Raw genomic sequence first — 24982 nt, forward strand, 5'->3', positions numbered from 1 at the left:
GTTCAATTTAGATTTCGGAATGACTCACGATTTATTCTCAATTTAGGTAGAAAAACAGTCTAGTTTTAATTTGGCAGAGTCTTCCCTTCTCTCTCAGTTTTTTTCCCCCTTTCTTCATCGATTTCTTCCTCTTTTATAACCGCTGTCCCACGTTTCTGTTGACCCTTCATCTCCCCTTTCTCGGGTAGTGGCAGCCCCTCATGGGACTCTAACTGCTACATTGTGGGCAAACGTGAGATATCGTGTCTCCCTCAACGGTTCTGGAAAAAGCGCAACTATCGTGATTTTGTGACATCGTGTTCCCGTTCTTTGGGGAACGGGTATCTGCTCGGTATATGTCTCTGGTCGATATATTCCTCTGGCTGGTACTCGTCTGTGGGGAATGGGTATCTGCTCGGTATACGTCTCTGGTCGGTGTATTCCTCTGGCTGGTACTCGTCTCTGGTTGGCCCATGTTTGTAAAAGGCTCATTATCAGTGTTCTGCTCGTATCATTCGGCTGAGGTGATCCACCCTAGGGTGGGGATGATAGCATGGCCGAGCTGGTGCTCTTATTTACTTAGCACCAGTCCCCTAGTTTCTGGTCTTGCGAGTGAAATGAGTTGAGAGTAGAAACTAATAATCGAATCTTACCGATCCTGGGCACTAGTCATCTGGTCCTTGCGTTATTGTGGTGGATATGAGGTTCCATCTCTCGTCTAAGGAGATTTTGGCCCGAGTGTAGGCCTTCATGAATATATCTAGTATATACTTGGGCTTACGTCTCCTCAGGCCCCTTATAACGGTTAGTGGCATGGCACTTCCCGACTCTTCGTATTTAAAATTTAAAACGACGGTCTATCCATCCTCGATATTCGGTGAGTGAGCTGGCATCCCCATCACTTAAACGCTTCCATTTCCCGCTTTCGTTTCAAATCCCTAGATTGAAGTCATCATCGTTTTGTTTATTCGTCTCTCCGCCGTAAGCCAACATCTTCTTTGAACTTTACTCATACTTCCCGCGTCTGGAGCCTCCACTTGCTGGGTTCTTTCTCTGTCACGGCAGCGCTATCCGTGCCAGCCTATTCCAGGTACAGCCTTTAACCCTCTCTCTGGTTGTTGTTGATTGGGTTTTGTATTGTGGATTCTATATTTGTCCCTTTTGTACCCATACATTTGGATATTTTGTGCTTTCCTTTTTTTAACTTCAATATGTCAAACCGGAAGAGAAAAATAATTGTAGATGAGAGTGATGAAGAGATAGAGGATTCCTATCCCCATCTATTTGGACCCAGTGATCCTCTATACTCTTCTCAGAGTGTAGGTCCCTCCTATTACAGGGATACCCCTGAATACCCTTGTCCTATTGCCACTTCTCCTTCCCCTGATTTAGAGCTTGTAGGAAACCGGGGTGGACCCGCATCGGGCTCTGGTGAGAACCATAGTTTTGGTAGGGCTGGGGTCCCTGAAGACGTGGGTGACGGTGAGGGGAGCAGTTTTGAGCCAAGCGTACCCCCTAAGAAAAGAAACCTTGGCCATAGGGTGGAGGCGGATTCTTACCCTATCGACTACATAGCTTGTGCCACCACCCTAACTGACCTGCTCAAGTTTTGAACCCTTTATAACATACCTGAGGAGATTCTCCTTGTGATCCCCGGCAAAGATGACGTCCCTACCCGACCTTCGAGGGGGTATGTGGCAATGCATCTAGAGAGTTTTAAATTAGGAGCTCGGTTGCCCCTTCAGCATTATTTTGCCAAGATATTGGGTGATATGCACCTGGCTCCAGGTCAGCTACACCTAAATGGGTGGAGAGTTCTCTCGGCTATGTATGTGCTATGGGAGAGGTGCGGATTAGAGGAACCCTCCCTTGTTAAGGTAAATCATTTGTACCAGCTGCAGAGTAGCCCAAAGGAAGCAGGCTGGTATTACTTCATGTCAAGCTCTGCAAAGAGGAAGCCGATCACCGGATTTCCCTCCTCATGTAAAAATTAGAAAAACAAATTCTTCTTTGCCGGAGGAAATTGGTGTCCATCCGCCCGTTCGCTTGGTGGTGATATTCACCTTCCAACACGCTTTGTCACCCTAGGTCGTTTATTTATTGCCTATTTTCTTTCTCCAATCGTCATTTATTGGGTTCTTTAACCTTGTTTGCTCTTTAAGAGTTGTGAGGTTTGATAAAGGGGCTTGAAGATAGGCCCTTGCTCCAGGTGGAGACTGTTGAGTGTTAGAAAATGCATATTTATAAAGGAGAAAACCGTCATTTTACATTTCAAGTCTTACTAACACCTTTACTTTTATGAATTTAACATTCTTTTGATTTAATTTCGTTTGTTTTATTTTAATTAAGTGTTTTATGTATTTTAAGGGCATCATAGTCATTTCACAATAAACGAGAAATCAGATGGCAAAACGGACATCACTTTTGAACTCAGGACAGTCGAAAACCTTAAGAGGAGCATAAAAGGAAAAATGACACTGTTCACATGTACGGTACTATTCACGTGTACGGTATTGTATATGTTACTGTTCACGACACTGTTCACATAGACGGATGATGATGTGGCATTGACCGATGATGTGGCATTGACTGATGAGGTGTCACGATCCTGTTGGGCTAAAATTCTTATGTACTGTTGATGGTGACGTGGCAGCATATTAGTGGACGAAAAATCTCGCGTACGGTACATGCATCACACTGGATTATTTTCAACCAAACCGCGTTACTGTTCATCCGAGTCAAACCGTATTACTGTTCATCCGCGTGGTAAAACCGCGTATTGTTGACTGATGATGTGGCGCAATCCTGAGCATCAAAACTGTTTTTAATCCGATGGCCATGATTTACTCCATGTATCTATAAAAAGGGGGCCTCTCCCCCCTAATTTGATACCTCTGAATCCATTTTTGGACTCTGTTTTCTGTAATTCTCTTTCCATCTTGTATTTTCTTCGTATTTTAATAAATTCCCATTTTGCCCCTACTTCAATTATGAGTGGCTAATTTTCTTTCAAGCTTAGGTTGAAGGTGAAGTCTCAACATGTGTCATGGGCTTAATTTGGTAAATTTATTTTCTCTTCCCCTCTAGTTTTTGTGGATGTTTTGACTTCTCGTCGACAAATAATAATATTCTTGTCTAGTACCGCCTTGGTTTCACCAGCCCTCTAGTACAAGGTTATTATTATTTGGCACGATAAGCCCTTAGCACCATATTGATTAGAGCGTGGTTCATGAGGAGTGGATTCCCCCCTTATGATTTAATTGGCATTAATACGGATTATTTAGCTCATGATGCATGTTGATACGGATCCAGATACCCAAGTACGTCATTTCAATAGAATTCTCTTCAATTTATTCTCGCCATTTCAATTCCAACTTTATAATTTATTCTCGCCATTTTAATTTAAGTTTTAGCATATTCCAAATCATTTCCACCACAAATCCAATCACCCATTTACAAAATTAATTCTACACACAATTAAAATCCACCTCCTTGTGGGATCGACATTCGTCACCATTAGTCTATATTACAATAGATTCGTGCGCTTGCGAGTACATTAAAATTTTCACAACAAGTTTTTGGCGCCGTTGCCGGGGAGGTAAGTAATTTTAATTCATAGAATTAATTTTTGTGAATAATTTCATTTAATTGTTTTTTGTAATTTTGTTTTTATTAAAAAAAAAGTGAATCTACATTTAAAGGTTAGTATTTCTTTCCTTTTTCTCTTCTTTAAAATTCTGTAATTTAATTTTCAATTTATTTTTCTTTGTAATTTTTTTTGTTTATTTTATTAATTTAATTTTTAGTTAATTTATTTCACGTATTTATTTTTGTGTATTTTTATAGAAAGGTTGTAATAGCGCAATAAGGTTAGTATCGTAATTTCTCACTCTTCTTTATTTTTATTTGTCTTGTTCCCATCTTTATTTTTATTTTATTTGTTTTGCATGCATAGTCGTAGGTCATTATTACCTAATCTTGAACCTATAGATCTTGAATTAGAAAAAATACTTCGCACACAAAAGCACATTAAAAATAAATTTGGAATGGATTTACAAGCACCACAGGAGAGGCCATTTAAGGATTATTTCAGTCCTTTAGCTAATTTGAGCACATCATGCATAAGATACCCAAATGTAGCTGCTAGGAGCTTTGAACTAAAACCTAGTGTGCTAAATTGTCTCCCCACATTCTATGGCTTAGAAAATGAGGACCCATATAATCATCTGAATGATTTTCATGCCATTTGTCAAACTTTTAAATATGAAAATTTTTCAGACGATGATGTTAAACTCAGATTATTCCCATTTTCTTTAAAGGATAGAGCTCGTTCATGGTTAAATACTTTACCTGCTAATAGCATCTCATCATGGGAACAAATGGTAACTGTTGTGCAAATTTTGTTGAACTCGCAAGCGCACGAATCTATTGTAGTATAGACTAATGGTGACGAGTGTCGATCCCACGAGGAGGTGGATTTTAATTATATGTAGAATTAATTTTGTAAATGGGTGGTTGGAATTGTGGTGGAAGTGATTTAAATTATCCTAAAATTGTAATTGAAATGGCAATAATAAATTATAAAATTGGAATTGCAATGGCGAGAATAAATTAAAGCGAAATCTATTGAAATGACGTACTTGGGTATCTGGATCCGTATCAACATGCATCATGGGCTAAATAATCCGTATTAATGCCAATTAAATCATGAGGGGGGAATCCACACCTCATGAACCACGCTCTAATCAATATGGTGCTAAGGGCTTGTCGTGCCAAATAATAATAACATTGTACTAGAGGGCCGGTGAAACCAAGGCGATACTAGACAAGATTAGTATTATTTGTCGACGAAAAGTCAAAACATCCACAAAAATTAGAGGGGAAGAGAAAATAAATTTACCAAATAAAGCCCATGACACATGTTGAGACTTCACCTTCAACCCAAGCTTGAAAGAAAATTAGCCACTCATAATTGAACTAGGGGCAAAATGAGAATTTATTAAAATACGAAGAAAATACAAGATGGAGAGGGAATTAATGAAAATGGAGTCCAAAAATAGATTCAGAGATATCAAATTAGGGGGGGGGGGGAGGCCCCCTTTTTATAGATACATGAAGTAAATCATGGCCATCGGATTAAAAACAGTTTGGACGCTCAGGATTGTGCCACGTCATCAGTCAACAGTCCACGGTTTGACCACGCGGATGAACAATAACACGGTTTGACTAGGATGAACAGTAACGCTGTTTGACTCGGATGAACAGTAACGCAGTTTGGTTGAAAATAATCCTGTGTGATACATGTACCGTACGCGAGATTTTTCATCCATTGATATGCTGCCACGTCACCATCAACAGTACATAAGAATTTTAGCCCAACAGGATCGTGACACCTCATCAGTCAATGCCACATCATCGGTTAATGCCACGTCATCGATCCGTCTATGTGAACAGTATTGTGAACAGTAACGTAGTTAGTACCGTACATGTGAATAGTACCGTACATATGAATAGTGCCATTTTTCCTTTTATGCTCCTCCTAAGGTTTTCGACCGTCCTGAGTTCAAAAGTGATGTCCGTTTTGCCGTCTGATCTCTCTTTTATTGTGAAATGACTATAATGCCCCTAAAATACATAAAATACTTAATTAAAATAAAACACATGTAATTAAATCATAAGAAGGTTAAATACATAAAAGTAAGGGTTGTTAGTAAGACTTGAAATGTAAAATGACGGTTTTCTCCTTTATAAATATGCATTTTCTAATACTCAACACACCCCCCAACCAGCTTATTGCTAGTCCCTAGCAATAAAGCGAAAACAAAATTCAAATTCAAAATATTTTTTTTTAATAGAAACACTCGTATTTATTCCGTCAGATTAATGATAGCAATCAAATAAAAGTATAAGCATTATCTCCAGTCTAAAGCAACATCACACCCACATCAACCATCCACATGAATCAGCCCAGTAGACTTTGTCATAGCTACTTTCAAGAATGACATGTCAAACCCCAAAATCTCACTGGAAGTAGTGACACTCTCACAAAGAAATTAAAACTAATAAAAATAGTCACTCCAATGAATGGTAATTGAGAGAGAAAATAATAAAGAAGTGATATCACATGCTCTCACCAAGATGAAATAAATATGCCCTCAGCTTAGAAATAATACGAACTTAAGTCAAACAAAAATGCTAGTCAACCCACTTTATTAATCTTCTTTTTTTTTTATTATGCATCACTACATCTTTTTAGCCCATATAACTAGCTTCTACTTCAAACTATAGTTCCCTAAAATCAAGAAGGACTTTTATTAGGACGTAACGTAGGCTAGGGACATGGCTAACAAAGAAGGAAAATAAGGAAAACAAAGTGTATGTTTGAGAAAAATGCAGAGAATTGTTTTTTGTTTTTTGGAAGTTGCAAGGTGGATTTCGCCTATTATTTTTATTTTTTTTTTCTTTTGAAATAACAACTTTTGTTTTTTTGTTTTTTTTGGCATAACTTTACTGAACAACATAATTATTTACATTTTCTCAAACATAAATAGGTGATGGAACTTATAAGACATTAGGTAATACTCCAAATCGGAGTGGGTCAAGATGATAAGTTGACAAAGAAAAATGTTTTTTTTTTGAAAAGGCTCAAAAGGGTTAACTATGGATATTTGATAAAAAGGATGGCTAGAAAGGCTCAAACGGATCAAAGATGGCCTTTCCATAGTCTTTTAGGGCTCTAAATAATCTTCCATATCTACTAGTTAGATGGGCCTCCAAATGTAGCGCCACACTCTTTTTTCTTTTTTTTTTAAATTTATTTTACAATTTTTTTTTAGGGTTAACTCAAAAGCAATTTAGAGATCGTGTGTAAAATAATAAACTGCTAAGCTGTATAAAGAGTGGGCAAAAGGGTTATTCTCCAAGAAAAATAATAGGCTCAAAAACTCATTTGGTACTTATTATGACATGTTCATTCCTTCAAGCAACTCACATTTGTCTCCGACATCAACATGTAAAGTAGCAAACATAGCGTAACATCATTTAAGACCAAAGATAATACAAATATTAAAATTTGAAATTAATCATGTCATCCAATGTTAAAACAAATCACACAATTTTTTTTTTAAACAACATTCTACCCCCAACCTATTCTAAACATGAAAGGAAAATATGCATGCAGAAATGTGAAAATGATGCATAAAAACTAATTAGAAAAGTTACACGTAAAATGATAGAAAACGAAAATGATTTTTTTTTTAAGAAGATGCGTTTCTAGAGGAACTACACTCCATATTCAGCCATCTTCGACTCAAAAGTTGGAAAATGTATATTTATAGAGGAGAAATTAAAAAGAAGAAAAATAAACATAAACACATAATAAAGAAAAAGAAAATGTCTGAATTTTTTTTAAAGTTTTTTTTAATTTTTTTTTTAAAACGATGAAGATGTGTTTCTAGAGTCACTACACTCCATATTCAGCCATCTTCAACACAAAAAGTTAGCAACAGTTAGTTTCTACAACAAAAAATTAGTAAAAACTTAACCAAAATTCCACAATTGTCGATTATTCCCTCCCCCCAACCAGAACGAAACATTGTCCTCAATGTTTGAAAGGAAAGAAGTAGGGCTTAGAAGACATCACCTGGGTGGTGCAACACAGAAGAAAATATTTACAAGTGGAGAGTTAAATCTAATTTGTACTTCTTATTGCGGCTACTGTTACCATCATTATGTGGATGCTCCAACACAAAGGTCCAGGGGTCTGGCTCCGGTTTATAAGCTTGTAACAGATCAAGTAGCTCATTAGCAGTGTGAGCACAAATAAAAAGTTTTTTCACATTAGAAGGAATGAAATAGTTTTTTATTGCATGGTTAAGAAATGCGATAAAGCCATCATAAAAGTTATTGACATTTAACAAACCGATGGGTTTCTGGTGGATGTGTAGATGGGCCCAAGATGCTAGTGTGATAAGTGCCTCTAGTGTTGCAAGATCTCCTGGAAGGAAAATAAAAGCATCAGCATGATTAAGCATTTTAGTTATTCTTTCTTGCATACCCGAGACGACTAACTCTTCTCTAGTTGATGAGTCAGACGAACTGCCCAATGGTTTTAGGACTCTTGGGATGATGCCTAACACTTGACTTCCTCTGATAAAAGCTGCTTCTGAGACCATTTTTGATAACCCTCGGTTACCTCCTCCATACACCAAGTGTAATTTTCTCGCTGCTATGCTTCGACCAAGATCTATAGCTGCCTCAACGAACTCTTTATGTTTGCCATAGGTAAATCCAGAAAGCACACAAATGTTCTTGAATTGTCTATTGGGAGTAGCTGCCATTGTGATACTTCTCGAAAACAATTTGTGAGTGCTTGACAAAAAGGAAATCACATTTAAGAATCTTGGTGACAGTGGATCACAGTTGTGTATGAGGTAACATGTCAGTGTCAAATAACGTGTAAAGCACGTGGCTCGCTAGTAAAAAAGGAAACAGTAAAAGGGAAAAAGAAAACAGTAATAAGGAAAAAGCAAACAGTAATAAAATTTTTCAAGACAATAATGCACACAATAAAACAATAGTGAAATAAAATAACAGTAAAGTGAAAAGATATTTACAGGTAGTTGCGACTGTGGCTCACATCTTCCTCTGGTTTTACGTCCAGAAATGGCTTGAACACCCTCTATGGGTCGAGGATAGGCTTCCTATCCAGTTTTCTTATAAACTGGCAAACAGGGTCGTTTATAGTCAGATTCCCGAGACTATATCGTGCATGCTCTTTCTGGAATAATGGCCATAACTAGGGAATCGCTCCTTGCACATATCCACTGGGATGCGTTTCAAGAGACAAAAGGATATCATCCAATGACTCTTTATTCAAGCCATCCCTAATGAATTGAATCTTATCTTCCCTATTATCAGACATCATTCCTAAGAACATGGGTTTTTATTGCAACTCATTCTGGCACACTTATGACAAGCAACTGAAATTCTTTGAGCTCGTCGTTTTCTTGCATAATTTCCTTGACCACAACCAGGCATGTATGCAATAAATTTTGGAGGTAACTCACCTGCTGATCGTACTTTAGCCTCGATTAACCAACGGATGTCAGCAGGTAGGTTATTCCTCATGAGTAATCGCATGCGTTCGGACCGAGCTTTATAGATCGTAAGGAGGGCATTCTGAGGAAGTGAAGGGAATCGCTTGTGAAGTTTCGCTAGAATCTCGTTTCTGTTCATACCTTCGCCTCAGAATATCAGTTATTATGGGAAACTGAAGTAACCGACTTGATTGTCACGGAGTACCGTTATCCGCCAGTTCACCGGGGTAACAAACTAAAGCACACAAACAGAAAAACAAATTAAAACACACAAAGAAAATTAAAATCGTCCTCTTATTGAATTTACCTCAAGCTCCAACTGGATGTCGTAAACACTTCTCTCAATGTCTCTGAGTTGGCTTTCTAAACCCTCAACATAGGCTACTAACTCTGGTGGTTGTAGAGCCCAAATGCGATGTATTTTACAAAATTGAATCTGCCTTTTGAGATGAGTTTTGACACGTTGAAGTGGTTTAAGAATGTTCAGGAGGAACGGTCTAAGTAAGGTACTCATAATTAAAAACGATAAAAGAAAACTTAATAGTTAAACAAACACACTTATGCAAAAATAATTTCAATTAGCAGAAGAATAATATAAAGAAAAAAAAACAAAATCAAATCAACGAAAAGAAAAAGAAAAAAAAATCAATTCAAATCTGGTGGGTCACTCAAATTTATTTCGGTGTCTTCTCCATGTGGTTGGTATTCTAGATATGGCTTTAATCTTTGACCATTAACTTTAAACGTGACACCGTTCTTTGGGTCCTTAATTTCAATTGCCCCATGTGGAAAAACAGTATGAACAATAAATGGGCCAGACCAACGAGAGCGTAACTTACTTGGGAATAGGTGCAAGCGAGAATTGAATAAAAGCACTTTCTGACCTAGAGTGAACGATTTTCTCATAATTTGTTTATCATGGAAGACTTTCATTCGTTGCTTGTAAATCTTGGCATTTTCGTATGCATCATTGCGAATTTCTTCAAGTCCTGCCAGCTGTAATCTTCTTTTTGAACTGGCTTGCTGTATGTCAAAATTGAATTTCTTGATGGCCCAATATGCACGATGCTCGAGTTCCACAGGTAGGTGGCAAGCTTTTCCATACACTAGCCTGTAGGGTGACATCCCAATCGGGGTCTTGAAAGCCGTTCTATATGCCCATAAGGCATCATCAAGTCTTAATGACCAATCTTTTCTGTCCGGCCTCACCGTCTTTTCTAATATGTGCTTTATTTCTCGATTGGAGATCTCAACTTGGCCACTGGTTTGCGGATGATACGGGGTCGTCACTTTGTGTGTGATTGAATACTTTGTCAAAAGAGCTTTGAATGCTTTGTTACAAAAGTGGGCACCACTATCACTAATTATTGCTCGAGGGAATCCAAAGCGTGAAACAATGTTGCTTTTCAAAAATGCTATCACCACCTTGTGATCATTGGTCCTACATGGAATTGCTTCTACCCATTTTGATACGTAGTCAACAACAACCAATATGTATTGATGGCCAAAAGATGGGGGAAAGGGTCCCATGAAGTCGATACCCCATACGTCAAAAATTTCAACCACTAAAATTGGATTTTTGACGTATGGGGTATCGACTTCATGGGACCATTTCCCCCTTCTTTTGGCCATCAATACATATTGGTTGCTGTTGACTACATATCGAAATGGGTAGAAGCAATTCCATGTAGAACCAATGATCACAAGGTGGTGATAGGATTTTTGAAAAGCAACATTGTTTCACGCTTTGGATTCCTTCGAGCAATAATCAGTGATGGTGGTGCCCACTTTTGTAACAAAGCATTCAAGGCTCTTTTGACAAAGTATTCAATCACACACAAAGTGGCGACCTCGTATCATCCGCAAACCAGTGGCCAAGTTGAGATCTCCAATCGAGAAATAAAGCACATATTAGAAAAGACGGTGAGGTCGGACAGAAAAGATTGGTCATTAAGATTTGATGATGCCTTATGGGCATATAGAACGGCTTTCAAGACCCCGATTGGGATGTCACCCTACAGGCTAGTGTATGGAAAAGCTTGCCACCTACCTGTGGAACTCGAGCATCGTGCATATTGGGCCATCAAGAAATTCAATTTTGACATACAGCAAGCCAGTTCAAAAAGAAGATTACAGCTGGCAGGACTTGAAGAAATTCGCAATGATGCATACGAAAATGCCAAGATTTACAAGCAACGAATGAAAGTCTTCCATGATAAGCAAATTATGAGAAAATCGTTCACTCTAGGTCAGAAAGTGCTTTTAGTCAATTCTCGCTTGCACCTATTCCCAGGTAAGTTACGCTCTCGTTGGTCTGGCCCATTTATTGTTCATACTGTTTTTCCACATGGGGCAATTGAAATTAAGGACCCAAAGAATGGTGTCACGTTTAAAGTTAATGGTCAAAGATTAAAGCCATATCTAGAATACCAACCACATGGAGAAGACATCGAGATAAATTTGAGTGACCCACCAAATTTGAATTAATTTTTTTTTCTTTTCGGTGATTTGATTTTTTCTTTCTTTCTTTCTTTATATTATTCTTTTGCTAATTGAAATTATTTTTGCATAAGTGTGTTTGTTTAACTATTAAGTTTTCTCTTATCATTTTTAATCATGAGTACCTTACTTAGACCGTTCCTCCTGAACATTCTTAAACCACTTCAACGTGTCAAAACTCATCTCAAAAGGGAGATTCAATTTTGTAAAACACATCGCATTTGGGCTCTACAACCACTAGAGTTAGTAGCCTATGTTAAGGGTTTAGAACGCCAACTCAGAGACATTGAGAGAAGTGTTTACGACATCCAGTTGGAGCTTGAGGTAAATTCAATAAGAGGACGATTTCAATTTTCTCTGTGTGTTTTAATTTGTTTTTCTGTTTGTGTGCTTTAGTTTGTTACCCTGGTGAAGTGGCGGATAACGGTACTCCGTGACAATCAAGTCGGTTACTTCAGTTTCCCATAATAACTGATATTCTGAGGCGGAGGTATGGACAGAAACGAGATTCTAGCGAAACTTCACAAGCGATTCCCTTCACTTCCTCAGAATGCCTTCCTTACGATCTATAAAGCTCGGTCCGAACGCATGCGATTACTCATGAGGAATAACATACCTGCTGACATCCGTTGGTTAATCGAGGCTAAAGTACGATCGGCAGGTGAGTTACCTCCAAAATTTATTGCATACATGCCTGGTTGTGGTAAAGGAAATTATGCAAGAAAACGACGAGCTCGAAGAATTTCTGTTGCTTGTCATAAGTGTGCTAGAATGAGTTGCAATAAAAACCAATGTTCTTTAGGAATGATGTCTGATAACAGGGAAGATAAGATTCAATTCATTAGGGATGGCTTGAATAAGGAGTCATTGGATGATATCCTTTTGTCTCTTGAAACGCATTCCAGTGGATATGTGCAAGGAGTGATTCTCCAGTTATGGCCATTATTCCAGAAAGAGCATGCACGATATAGTCTCGGGAATCTGACTATAAACGACCCTGTTTGCCAGTTTATAAGAAAACTGGATAGGAAGCCTATCCTCGACCCATAGAGGGCGTTCAAGCCGTTTCTGGACGTAAAACCAGAGGAAGATGTGAGCCACAGTCGCAACTACCTGTAAATATCCATTCACTTTACTATTATTTTATTTCACTATTGTTTTATTGTGTGCATTATTGTCTTTAATAATTTTATTACTGTTTGCTTTTTCCTTATTACTGTTTTCTTTTTCCCTTTTATTGTTTCCTTTTTTACTAGCGAGCCACGTGCTTTACGCGTTATTTGACACTGACATGTTACCTCATACACAACTGTGATCCACTGTCACCAAGATTCTTAAATGTGATTTCCTTTTTGTCAAGCACTCACAAATTATTTTTGAGAAGTATCACAATGGCAGCTACTCCCAATAGACAATTCAAGAACATTTGTGTGCTTTCTGGATTTACCTATGGCAAACATAAAGAGTTCGTTGAGGCAGCTATAGATCTTGGTCGAAGCATAGCAGCGAAAAAATTACACTTGGTGTATGGAGGAGGTAACCGAGGGTTATCAAAAATGGTCTCAGAAGCAGCTTTTATCAGAGGAAGTCAAGTATTAGGCATCATCCCAAGAGCCCTAAAACCATTGGGCAGTTCGTCTGACTCATCATTTGGAGAAGAGTTAGTCGTCTCAGGTATGCAAGAAAGAATAACTAAAATGCTTAATCATGCTGATGCTTTTATTTTCCTTCCAGGAGATCTTGCAACACTAGAGGCACTTATCACACTAGCATCTTGGACCCATCTGCACATCCACCAGAAACCCATCGGTTTGTTAAATGTCAATAACTTTTATGATGGCTTTATCGCATTTCTTAACCATGCAATAAAAAACTATTTCATTCCTTTTAATGTGAAAAAACTTTTTATTTGTGCTCACACTGCTAATGAGCTACTTGATCTATTACAAGCTTATAAAGCGGAGCCAGACCCCTGGACCTTTGTGTTGGAGCGCCCAAATAATGATGGTAACAGTAGCCGCAGTAAGAAGTACAAATTAGATTTAACTCTCCGCTTGTAAATATTTTCTTCTGTGTTGCACCACCCAGGTGATGTCTTCTAAACTCTACTTCTTTCCTTTCAAACATTGAGGACAATGTTTCGTTCTGGTTGGGGGGAGGGAATAATCGACAATTGTGGAATTTTGGTTAAGTTTTTACTAATTTTTTGTTGTAGAAACTAACTGTTGCTAACTTTTTGTGTTGAAGATGGCTGAATATAGAGTGTAGTGACTCTAGAAACGCATCTTCATCGTTTTAAAAAAAAATTTTAAAAACTAAAAAAAAAATTCAGACATTTTCTTTTTCTTTATTATATTTTTATGTTTATTTTTCTTCTTTTTAATTTCTCCTCTATAAATATACATTTTCCAACTTGTCAGTCGAAGATGGCTGAATATGGAGTGTAGTGCCTCTAGAAACGCATCTTCTTAAAAAAAAAAATCATTTTTGTTTTCTATCATTTTACGTGTAACTTTTCTAATTAGTTTTTATGCATCATCTTCACATTTCTGCATGCATATTTTCCTTTCATGTTTAGAATAGGTTGGGGGGTAGAATGTTGTTGAAAAATAAAAAAAAATAAAAAATTGTGTGATTTGTTTTAACATTGGATGACATGATTAATTTTAAATTTTAGTATTTGTATTATCTTTGGTCTTAAGTGATGTTACATTATGTTTGCTACTCTACATGTTGATGTTGGAGACAAATATGAGTTGCTTGAAGAATGAACATGTCATAATAAGTACCAAGTGAGTTTTTGAGCCTATCATTTTTCTTGGAGAGTAACCCTTTTGCCCATTCTTTATACAGTTTAACAGTTTTTTATTGTATACACGATCTCTAGATTTCTTTTGAGTTAACCCTTAAAAAAAAATTTGTAAAATTTAAAAAAAAAGAAAAAAAATGTGTGTTGCTACATTTGGAGGCCCATCTAACTAGTAGATATGGAAGATTATTTAGAGCCCTAAAAGACGATGGAAAGGCCATCTTTGATCCGTTTGAGCCTTTCTAGCCATCCCTTTTATCAAATATCCATAGTTAACCCTTTTGAGCCTTTAAAAAACAAAAAAAAAACCTTTCTTTGTCAAACTTATCCTCTTGACCCACTCTGATTTGGAGTATTACCCGATATCTTATAAGTTCCATCACCTATTTATGTTTGAGAAAATGTAAATAATTATGTTGTTCAGTAAAGTTATGCCAAATAAAAGCCAAAAAAAAAAAAAAATAAAAGTTGTTGTTTCAAAAGAAAAAAAATAAAAATAACAGGTGAAATCCACCTTGCAACTTCCGAAAAAAAAAAATTTCTCTGCATTTTTCTCAAACATAAACTTTGTTTTCCTTATTTCACTTCTTTGTTAGCCATGTCCCTAGCCTACGTTACGTCCTAATAAAAGTCCTTCTTGATTTTAGGGAACTATAGTTTGAAGTAGAAGCTAGTTATATAAAAGAAAAAAAAAGAAAAAAAATAAATAAATAAAAGAAAAAAAAAAGATAAATAAATTGGGTTGACTAGCATTTTTGTTTGACTTGAGATCGTATTATTTCTAAGCTGAGGGCATATTTATTTCATCTTGGTGAGAGCATGTGATATCACTTCTTTATTATTTTCTCTCAATTACTATTCATTGGAGTGACTATTTTTATTGGGTTTAATTTCTTTGTGAGAGTGTCACTACTTCCAGTGAGATTTTGGGGTTTGACATGTCATTCTTGAAAGTAGCTATAACAAAGTCTACTGGGCTGATTCATGTGGATGGTTGATGTGGGTGTGATGTTGCTTTAGACTGGAGATAATGCTGATACTTTTATTTGATTGCTATCATTAATCTGATTGAATAAACACGAGTGTTTCTAAATAAAATAAAAAAAAATCATTTTGAATTTGAATTTTGTTTTCGCTTCATTTGCTAGGGACTAGCAATAAGCTGGTTGGGGGGTGTGTTGAGTGTTAGAAAATGCATATTTATAAAGGAGAAAACCGTCATTTTACATTTCAAGTCTTACTAACACCTTTACTTTTATGAATTTAACATTCTTTTGATTTAATTCCGTTTGTTTTATTTTAATTAAGTATTTTATGTATTTTAGGGGCATCATAGTCATTTCACAATAAACGAGAAATCAGATGGCAAAACAGACATCACTTTTGAACTCAGGACGGTCGAAAACCTTAGGAGGAGCATAAAAGGAAAAATGGCACTGTTCACATGTACGGTACTATTCACGTGTACGGTATTGTATATGTTACTGTTCACGACACTGTTCACATAGACGGATGATGACGTGGCATTGACCGATGATGTGGTATTGACTGATGAGGTGTCACGATCCTGTTGGGCTAAAATTCTTATGTACTGTGGATGGTGACGTGGCAGCATATCAATGGACGAAAAATCTCGCGTATGGTACGTGCATCACACTGGATTATTTTCAACCAAACCGCGTTACTGTTCATCCGAGTCAAACCGTGTTACTGTTCATCCGCGTGGTCAAACCGCGTACTGTTGACTGATGACGTGGCGCAATCCTGAGCGTCCAAACTGTTTTTAATTCGATGGCCATGATTTACTCCATGTATCTATAAAAAGGGGGCCTCTCCCCCCCAATTTGATGCCTCTGAATCCATTTTTGGACTCTGTTTTCTGTAATTCTCTCTTCATCTTGTATTTTCTTTGTATTTTAATAAATTCCCATTTTGCCCCTAGTTCAATTATGAGTGGCTAATTTTCTTTCAAGCTTGGGTTGAAGGTGAAGTCTCAACATGTGTCATGGGCTTAATTTGGTAAATTTATTTTCTCTTCCCCTCTAGTTTTTGTGGATGTTTTGACTTCTCGTCGATAAATAATAATATTCTTGTCTAGTACCGCCTTGGTTTCACCGGCCCTCTAGTACAAGGTTATTATTATTTGGCACGATAAGCCCTTAGCACCATATTGATTAGAGCGTGGTTCATGAGGTGTGGATTCCCCCTTATGATTTAATTGGCATTAATACGGATTATTTAGCCCATGATGCATATTGATACGGATCCAGATACCCAAGTATGTCATTTCAATAGAATTCTCTTCAATTTATTCTCACCATTTCAATTCCAACTTTAGAATTTATTCTCGCCATTTTAATTTAAGTTTTAGCATATTCCAAATCATTTCCACCACAAATCCAATCACCCATTTACAAAATTAATTCTACAGACAATTAAAATCCATCTCCTCGTGGGATCGACACTCGTCACCATTAGTCTATACTACAATAGATTCGTGCGCTTGCGAGTACATTAAAATTTGCACAACAGAGACTGCTTTGGTGAACGCGTCTACCTGCCAAGATCTCTTGTCATCAACAAATCTAGTCGGTTCACGCTTAGTTGACGTAGCTGCTGGAATAGATAACAAGATCCTCAACGCTATGACCAGAAAGTGTGGTCAGGCTCCAAGCAGCTCCAGCAACCCTCCTCCTCCTCCGAAGAAAGCTAGTGTTGTTTCTTCCAAGGCTTCTGTTCCTGCTCTGCCCCCTCCTCCACCTTGTAAGAGCGGTGGGGAGAAAACTACCGACAAGAGTTCTGAGGTCAGCACTCGCTCTAGGGACCAATCCTCTCCTCTTCTGCCTCGTGATCAGGGTGACTACCTGACCCCGTATCAGAGGGACTATGGGAAGTCAGTGGGACCGAAAATGGTCCAGGACATTGAGAGCATGAATCTCAGTGAATTGGCTGGTTCTGTGTAGAGGGTCTCCTTCAAGCTGGCTCCTATAGTTTCTTGTTACAAGAATAAGATCACGCGCCATGAGAGGAAGCTTTAAGCTGACAACCACGACTTGAAGAAAAGAGCTGAGTCTGCCGACCGCTCGAAGGAAAAGCTACTTGATCTGCAAAAGTAGATCATGGATCTAGAAGAAAAGGTGGCCATGGCTGAATCCAACTCTACCAAGCTTGAGGGTGAGTTGGGTGATTTGAAATCTGACCTCTAGACTACTCAAAGCGAGCGAGATACCTTGAAGATGGCCCTCGAAGGGGAAATTAAGTCTCTGAATGAACAGTTGGCTGAGCTGAAAGGTAAATCTGCCGATGTGGGTGATCGAATGGATGTAGAGTATAACTCTGGTCTCGCTTTTTGCTACAAGTGCATCATGTTTGTGTTTAAGGAAGAATATCCCGAGCTCGACATGAGCAAGCTTGAAGTTAGAGTGCAGAAATATATGGCCGAGGCCGACTAGAGGGATAAGGAGCAGGTTGACCAAGATAAGGTAGAGGCTCCTTTAGATGGGGTGCAGGAGGGGGAAACAGAGGATCGTGTTCTTGAAGTAGGTCAAGGGTCAATGCCTACCCCCCCCAATGTTGCTGATTTTCCTCTTCCTGAGATTGCTGATCCTTCGACTACGGAGGCGGCTGAACTTCCTAACCCTTAGGCTTATCTTTGTATAAATTTCAGACTTTCATCTGGTCTGTAAACATTTGAGTATAAAGTTTGGATGCTTTTTGTTGGCTTTTTTATTGTGGTTTTGCTTATGGATCGTGTCCGCAAATTACCTTAATATATTTAATTGGCTTTGCATGCTGGTCCTTTAATTGACCGAGCAGGAATGGGCACTTGCTTGCCATAACCAAATTTGTAGACTTGCTTGCTGGTCCTTTAGGCGACCGAGTAGGATTAGGCACTTGCTTGCCTAATAAAGTTAGTAGATCTGCCTGCTGGTCTTTTAAGCAACCGAGCAGGATTAGGCACTTTCTTGCCTTTGTAGAACTTCATGAAATTGCCTGCTGGTCCTTAGGCGACCGAGCAGGAATAGGCACTTGCTTGCCTTAGTAAAATTTCGTGAAAATGCCTGCTGGTCTTTAGGCGACCGAGCAGGAATAGACACTTGTTTGCCTTAGTAAAATTTCGTGAAAATGCCTGCTGGTCTTTAGGCAACCGAACAGGAATAGGCACTTGCTAGCCTTAGTAAAATTTTGTGAAAATCCCTGCTGGTCTTTAGGCGACCGAACAGGAATAGGCGTTTGTTTGCCTTAGTAAAATTTAATGGATTCTGCTAGCAGGGGAATTTCATGCTGAATTCATCTTTATTGAAACTTGCATGGGTTACAGAAATGTGAAATATACGCATGTGCCACAAGTCATCATGCATTTAACAGAAATAACTTATCGAAATAAATACTTGGTAAAGCACTTTGCTTACTCGAAGTACTTCTTCAAGTGTTCAGTGTTCCATGACCTCTTCACATCTCGTCCATCTGGGTAAGCCAGCTTGTAAGTTCCTGGTCCAGTCGTTCGTATTATCCTGTAAGGGCCTTCCCATTTCGGGCCAAGAGCGCTATGGTTAGGATCCCTAGTATTTTGGTTCACCTTCCTAAGCACCCAATCTTTTGCTTGAAACTGCCTCACGCGTACGTTCTTGTTGTAATAACTCATGACTCTTTGCTGACATTAAGTCACTCTCTGCGAGGCCCCTTCCCTTTTCCTCCAATAGGTCCAGGTTCAAGCAGATCTGCTCATCGTTTTGCTCCTCGTTGAAGTATTCTGTTTGATGTATCCCCACTCCAATTTCTGCTGGGATTACCGCCTCATGACCAAAAGTTAAAGCAAACGGGGTTTCCCCCGTGGCAGTTTTGTGGGTTGTCCGGTAAGCCCATAACACTCCTGGTAGCTCGTCGACCCAAGCTCCCCTTTTCTCTCCCAGTCTGGTTTTCAGGAGTTTCTTTATTACTTTGTTGGCTGCTTCCACCTGTCCGTTTGCTTGAGGGTGTGCTGGGATACAGAATTTCAGGTCCACCCCCAAGTTTTGGCAAAATTCTCTGAAGTTGTTGTTGTCAAACTGCCTACCATTGTCAGTAATGATGGCATAGGGGATCCCGTATCTGTAGATGATATTCTTCCAAATAAAATCTGTTGTCTTTTTCTCCGTGATTTGACTGAGCACTCCCACTTCTACCCATTTGGTGAAATAATCTATAGCTACAATTGCATACGTTGCTGCTCCTCGGCCTTTAGGTAACGGGCCAATCAGGTCAATTCCCCATTGTGCAAAAGGCCATGGGGAAGACATAGTGGTTACCCTTTCTAGGGGCTGAGCAGGAACCTCTGAAAAGTTCTGGCAAACCTTGCAGTTTTTTGCCATTCCCTTCGCATCCTGGTGCATGGTCAGCCAAAAGTATCCTTACCGGAGTGCTTTGTAAGCCAAAGTCCTCGCCCCCGAATGGTTGCTAAAAATTCCTTCATGAATTTCCCTCAGCACATAATCTGTTTCCTCGTCATCAAACATCTTAAAAAGGGCAAGGTGAACCCTCGGCAGTAGAGTATCCCATCGAGTAGCGTATACCTTGCTGCCTGATATTTCAACTTCCTTGCTCGCTTCCTGTCCTCCGGTAAGATGCCTTCTTGGATATATGAGAGAATAAGGTCCATCCAGGATTCTTCGGTGCTCACTCGCATTACTTCTGCTTCTTCCCCTATGCTTGGCGAGGTTCTTACTTCTAGTGGAACTGACTTCGGTAATTTTGGATCTGCAATTACGGCCATTCTGCCCAACATATCTGCTTGGTAATTTTCATTCCGGGATATCTGCCTTATTTTTACCTCTCGGAAGAGCTCAACCATTTGCTTCGCCTTCTTCAAATAAAGCCTCAACTTCTCTTCCCTTACTTGGAATTGGTCGCAAAGCTAATTACACACTAGCTGGGAATCTGCTCGGATTTCTACTCTTTTAGCTCGTAGTGCGTGTGCGAGCGCGAGCGCGAGCCCAGTAATGAAGGCCTCATATTCAGCTTGGTTATTCATAAGCTGGAACTCGAATTTTACCGCATAGGATACCTCGACCCCTTCTGGGTTCCATATTACCACTCCTGCTCCGGATCCCTGTTCACTACATGACCCATCAACCATTACCAGCCACACTCCCTTTGGATTCTCCTGTTCCACTGGTTGCTCCTCCTGAATTTCTTCCCCTGGCTCAACACGGTCAACCATAAAATCAGCCAGAGCTTGGGCCTTAATTGCTCCTCGGGGTTTATAGGATAGGTCGAACTCGCTCAGCTCCACGGACCACTTTACTAACCGACTAGATGCATCTGGTTTTTGGAGCGTCTATCGAAGGGGTTGGTTAATCATCACAACTATCGGGTGGGCCTGAAAATATGGTCTGAGCTTGCGTGCTGCCGTTACTAGAGCTGGTGCCCATTTCTCCATCAGTGGATATCTGGTTTCTGCGTCCACGAGAGCCTTGCTAGTGTAGTATACTGGGTGTTGCTTTCCTTCATCTTCTCTGACTAAAACCGAGCTGGTTGCCCATTTAGAGATTGCTAAGTATAAATACAGCTAGTCACCCTCCCTTGGAGTTGATAGCAACGGGGCGCGGGCCAGATATTCCTTCAGCTGCCCGAACGCTTCTTCACATTTTGACGTCCATTCCATCTTCCTCTCTTTCTTTATAGTTTGGAAGAAATGGTGGCATTTATCTGTGGCCCGCGAGATGAACCGGTTCAGTGCTGCTAATTTTCCTGTAAGGCTCTGCACCTCCTTAACTGTTCGGGGAGACTTCATTTCCGTTACTGCCCGTATTTTTTCCGGGTTGGCCTCGATCCCTCGGTGGCTCACTAAGAATCCTAAAAATTTGCCCGAGCTAACTCCAAATGCACATTTCTCCGAGTTCAGCTTCATTCCATACTTCCTCAGCAATTCAAAGGTCTCTTTCAAGTGCTTCACATGATCCCTCGGTTCTTTAGACTTTGTGATCATATCGTCCACATATACCTTTAGAGTATGACCGATCAGTGGCTTGAAGATTTTATTCACTAACTTTTGATAGGTAGCTCCTGCATTTTTCAGGCCAAAAGGCATCACCCTGTAACAAAACAAACCCATGTTAGTTATAAAAGTGGTACTTTCCTCGTCCTGCTCGTTTATGGGTATTTGGTTATATCCCGAAAAGGCATCCATGAAGCTGAGCAGACTATGACCCGCCGTTGAATCCACCAATTGATCTATTTTTTGTAAGGAAAAACTGTCCTTCGGGCATGCCTTGTTAAGGTCTGTGAAATCTACACACATTCTCCATTTCCCGTTGCCCTTCTCTACCAGCACTACATTGGAAATCCACTCCGAGTATTTAGCCTCCCTTATAAATCCCGCTTTCAACAGCTTATCCACCTCGACAGTTCTGGCATCGTACCTTTCTTGGTTAAAGCACCTCCTTTTCTGTCTCACCTGCCTTGCCCCTTTCTTGATTGCCAGCTTGTAACAAGCTACCCTGCTATCAATACCTGGCATGTCCTCATGAGACCAGGCAAATATATTTGCATGGGCCTGTAGGCATTTCACCAGCTCGCCTCTTATTGCTTCGCCTAATTCTGATCCAACCTTAACCACTCTGCTTAGGTTACACTTGCTTACAATAACCTCCTCCAGCTTCTTAACAGATTCCTAGCGACCCTTTTTAGAATCTCCTCGGTTATCTAGAGAGGTAACCTGTAGTGTCTCCTTGGCTGCTGTAGCGTAACAGCTCCTCGCCATTCTCTGGTCGCCTTTTACTACGCCAATAACTCCATTTACTCTGAACTTCAGTGCCAGGTAATGTGTGGATACAACGCACTGGCTCACCCTCATGAAAGGTCGTCCCAGTATCACCTGGTAAGGGCTTCTTTCTTCTACCACAACAAAGTCCAGCATCATTGTTCTTTCAAACGGCTTTGATCTCACCGTAATTGGAAGTTCGATGATCCCTATAAGGGTTAACCGTCCTCCTCTAAATACCTTCAAGGATGTATTTGTCCGTTCCAGTTTTAAGTCTGAAATTCCCATATCATCTGAGGCCGACTTAAACAGTATGTCAACCGAGCTGCCCGTGTCCACCAGTATTCGCTGTAATTCTATACCAGCCACCATTGCCTTAATCACTAGGGCATCCTCATGAGGATATAAAATATCCTCTTCGTCGTCATCTATCCACATAATGGGAACTTGCCTCACTTTTGTCCTCTTGGCTGCTGGCAAATTGAAAAACACCTCTTTGCTGGTCATGGCATACCTCCCATAATTCTTCTGTGCCTTATTCGAATCCCCAACTAATGTTGGCCCTCCTGCTATCACACGGATAGTTGGCTGTTCACGTTCCAGGCTCCTGTCAACTCTTTCATCCCGCATATACTGTGATTCAATGACGGGGGACACTCCATCTACATACTCATCCAGGTATCGGTTCCTCACCAAATCCTCCACCTGAATCTTTAGGTCCCGACATTGGCTGATAGTGTGACCATAAGTGTCGTGGAATTTGCAGAATTTGCTCTTATCACGTCGGTGAGCAGGTTTTGTTATAGGGGCTGGAGGGTTCAGCAGGTCTCGTCCCTCGATCCTCTCGTACAATTCTTCCATAGGGACTTTTAACGGGGTGTATTGTCTATATGCCAAGCTCTGGTCAATCAGCTGGACTGCTCGGCTATCTTGGGTATCGTCCCGATCTGGCATTGAAGGTGGCTGACCGGGTCGTCCAGCTCTGGAGTTGACTGCATGTAGTGCCCTAGGAGCGTTGTGATAAGGGTGGGCAGCCAACTGCCGGAATTCTCGTTGCCGCTCCGGGAGTGGGGATCGTAGAGGCTGAGCCCGGCTGTGTTGGAACTGTTGTGGTCTCTGAGCTATGAGGTAAGGGCGAGACCGAGCTGATATTCCGCCCATTATTGAAGATTCCTCAGCTTGCTTTCCCGACCCGCTCCCGTTCGGGGTTCTTCTTTTTTTTCGTCTCAGCTCCTCCAGCTGTTCACTTTTTATCCTCCCCGATTTCTTCTCTTTTATTTCTATATCTCTCCTCGCCTGCTCATACCCCGCCGAATAATTCTGCACTAGGGGGCTTCTCAAGTTGTATCACAGTCGGCCTATCCTCATGCCCTCTTTTAATCCCCTCAACGCCTGCGGGTGATTGAAAGCTCCCAAATCAAGCATGGCCCGGTGGTATCATTTTACAAATTCCCGAAGGGATTCAGGTTCCTCCTGCTTTATCCCTATCAGCTCTATCATATCGTCCTCTGGGGCTACTGCTCCTCGGAACTGCTCGGCCAATTCTTGGCACATCTGCTCATATCCTTTTATACTTCCTCGTGGCAGTTTGCGGTACCACTCTCAGGCTCGTCCCTTTAATGTCAATGGGAACATCCTGTACCTCTGAGCTGGTGTTAGCCCCTGCACGCTCGTCATGTCGTTGAAGCGTTCAATATGCACCAGCTTGTCATTTCGCTCGGAGTATTTGAGGTCGGGGAAGCGAAAATCTCTTGGGATTACAGTACCCATGATCTCAGCTGATAATGGAGACTCTTCATCTAGCATTATCCTCCAACTCGGGGGCTTTCTCTTGCCCTGAATCTTCTCCATCACCTGCGCTAATCTGCTCACCTCGCCCTCCAATTCTACAGCACGGTCAGGATCGCGCGCAGCTATCTGATCTCGCTCCTGCTCGGCATTCTGCAGCCGCTGTCTGAGCTATCCTTCATCAACATTGGCTCCTCGACCATCAATTTCCAGTACTCGTCCGGTGTGAGGTTGGTCTCTCCCTTCACCCACGCGCTCCCCTGGAACCCGACCAGCATTTCTATGGGAATGCACCCCGTAGGGTTGGTCTACCGGTGGAGGGATTTCCTTGAGTCTACACCTCCGGAGGCTGGGTTCTACCTCAACTTCATCTGTCCCCACGGGGATTTCATAGTCCCTTCTCCGCTCATCCCTCAGCTTATGCAATATGGCCGTGAGAGTTTCCATTTGTTTGTCCATCTGTTCCATTCGATCTTGCATCATCTTCTCTTTAACCTCATTTGCTATCTCTCGGAGAGTGATTGTTTCTCCAGTTTCATTGTCGCCACCTAGGGCATCCTTCCTTGATATATCCATAACCGATTGTTCGCTGCTTATCCGATGACTACTAATTTGGCGGTAGCTTTTTATCCAGCTCCCCACAGACGGCGCCAAAATGTTGATGCTGAAATCTACTCGCCCTTTATCCGATCATATTTTTTCCACCAACGCTTATATATTTAATGGAACGATGTCACTCTCTCCTTGCCTTAACGATCGCTTACGTCACTGGGTTGAAATCACCCTTTTTATCTTGCTAAGCCTGCGTTCACAAAGAAATGGATCAGAGACGTCGATGGTTTTACCGGCGTAAACCCTCCGATTACTAAGTTAGCACAAGGTGTTTACAGGAAAACAGTTCAACTTAGATTTTCGAATGGCTCACGATTTATTCTCAATTTAAGTAAAAAAACAGTCTAGTTTTAATTTGGCAGAGTCTTCCCTTCTCTCTCAGTTTTTTCCCCCCTTTCTTCATCGATTTCTTCCTCTTTTATAGCCGTTGTCCCACGTTTTCGTTCACCCTTCATC

At 40.3% G+C, this 24982-nt stretch overlaps 1 protein-coding gene and 1 pseudogene across 1 annotated transcript; one reads left to right on the top strand and one right to left on the bottom strand.

Moving 5' to 3' along the window:
• Positions 1-1190: 1190 nt before the first annotated feature.
• On the top strand, positions 1191-18029 carry LOC112099820 (annotated as a pseudogene).
• Positions 18030-22036: 4007 nt separating this feature from the next.
• On the bottom strand, positions 22037-23287 carry LOC112099821. Its single transcript, XM_024187303.1, has one exon. The coding sequence runs from the start codon at positions 23285-23287 to the stop codon at positions 22037-22039; it is 1251 nt and encodes a 416-aa protein (XP_024043071.1).
• Positions 23288-24982: the final 1695 nt, after the last annotated feature.

Source organism: Citrus clementina, unplaced genomic scaffold, assembly GCF_000493195.1.
Source record: "Citrus clementina cultivar Clemenules unplaced genomic scaffold, Citrus_clementina_v1.0 scaffold_3, whole genome shotgun sequence".
NCBI lineage: Eukaryota > Viridiplantae > Streptophyta > Magnoliopsida > Sapindales > Rutaceae > Citrus > Citrus x clementina.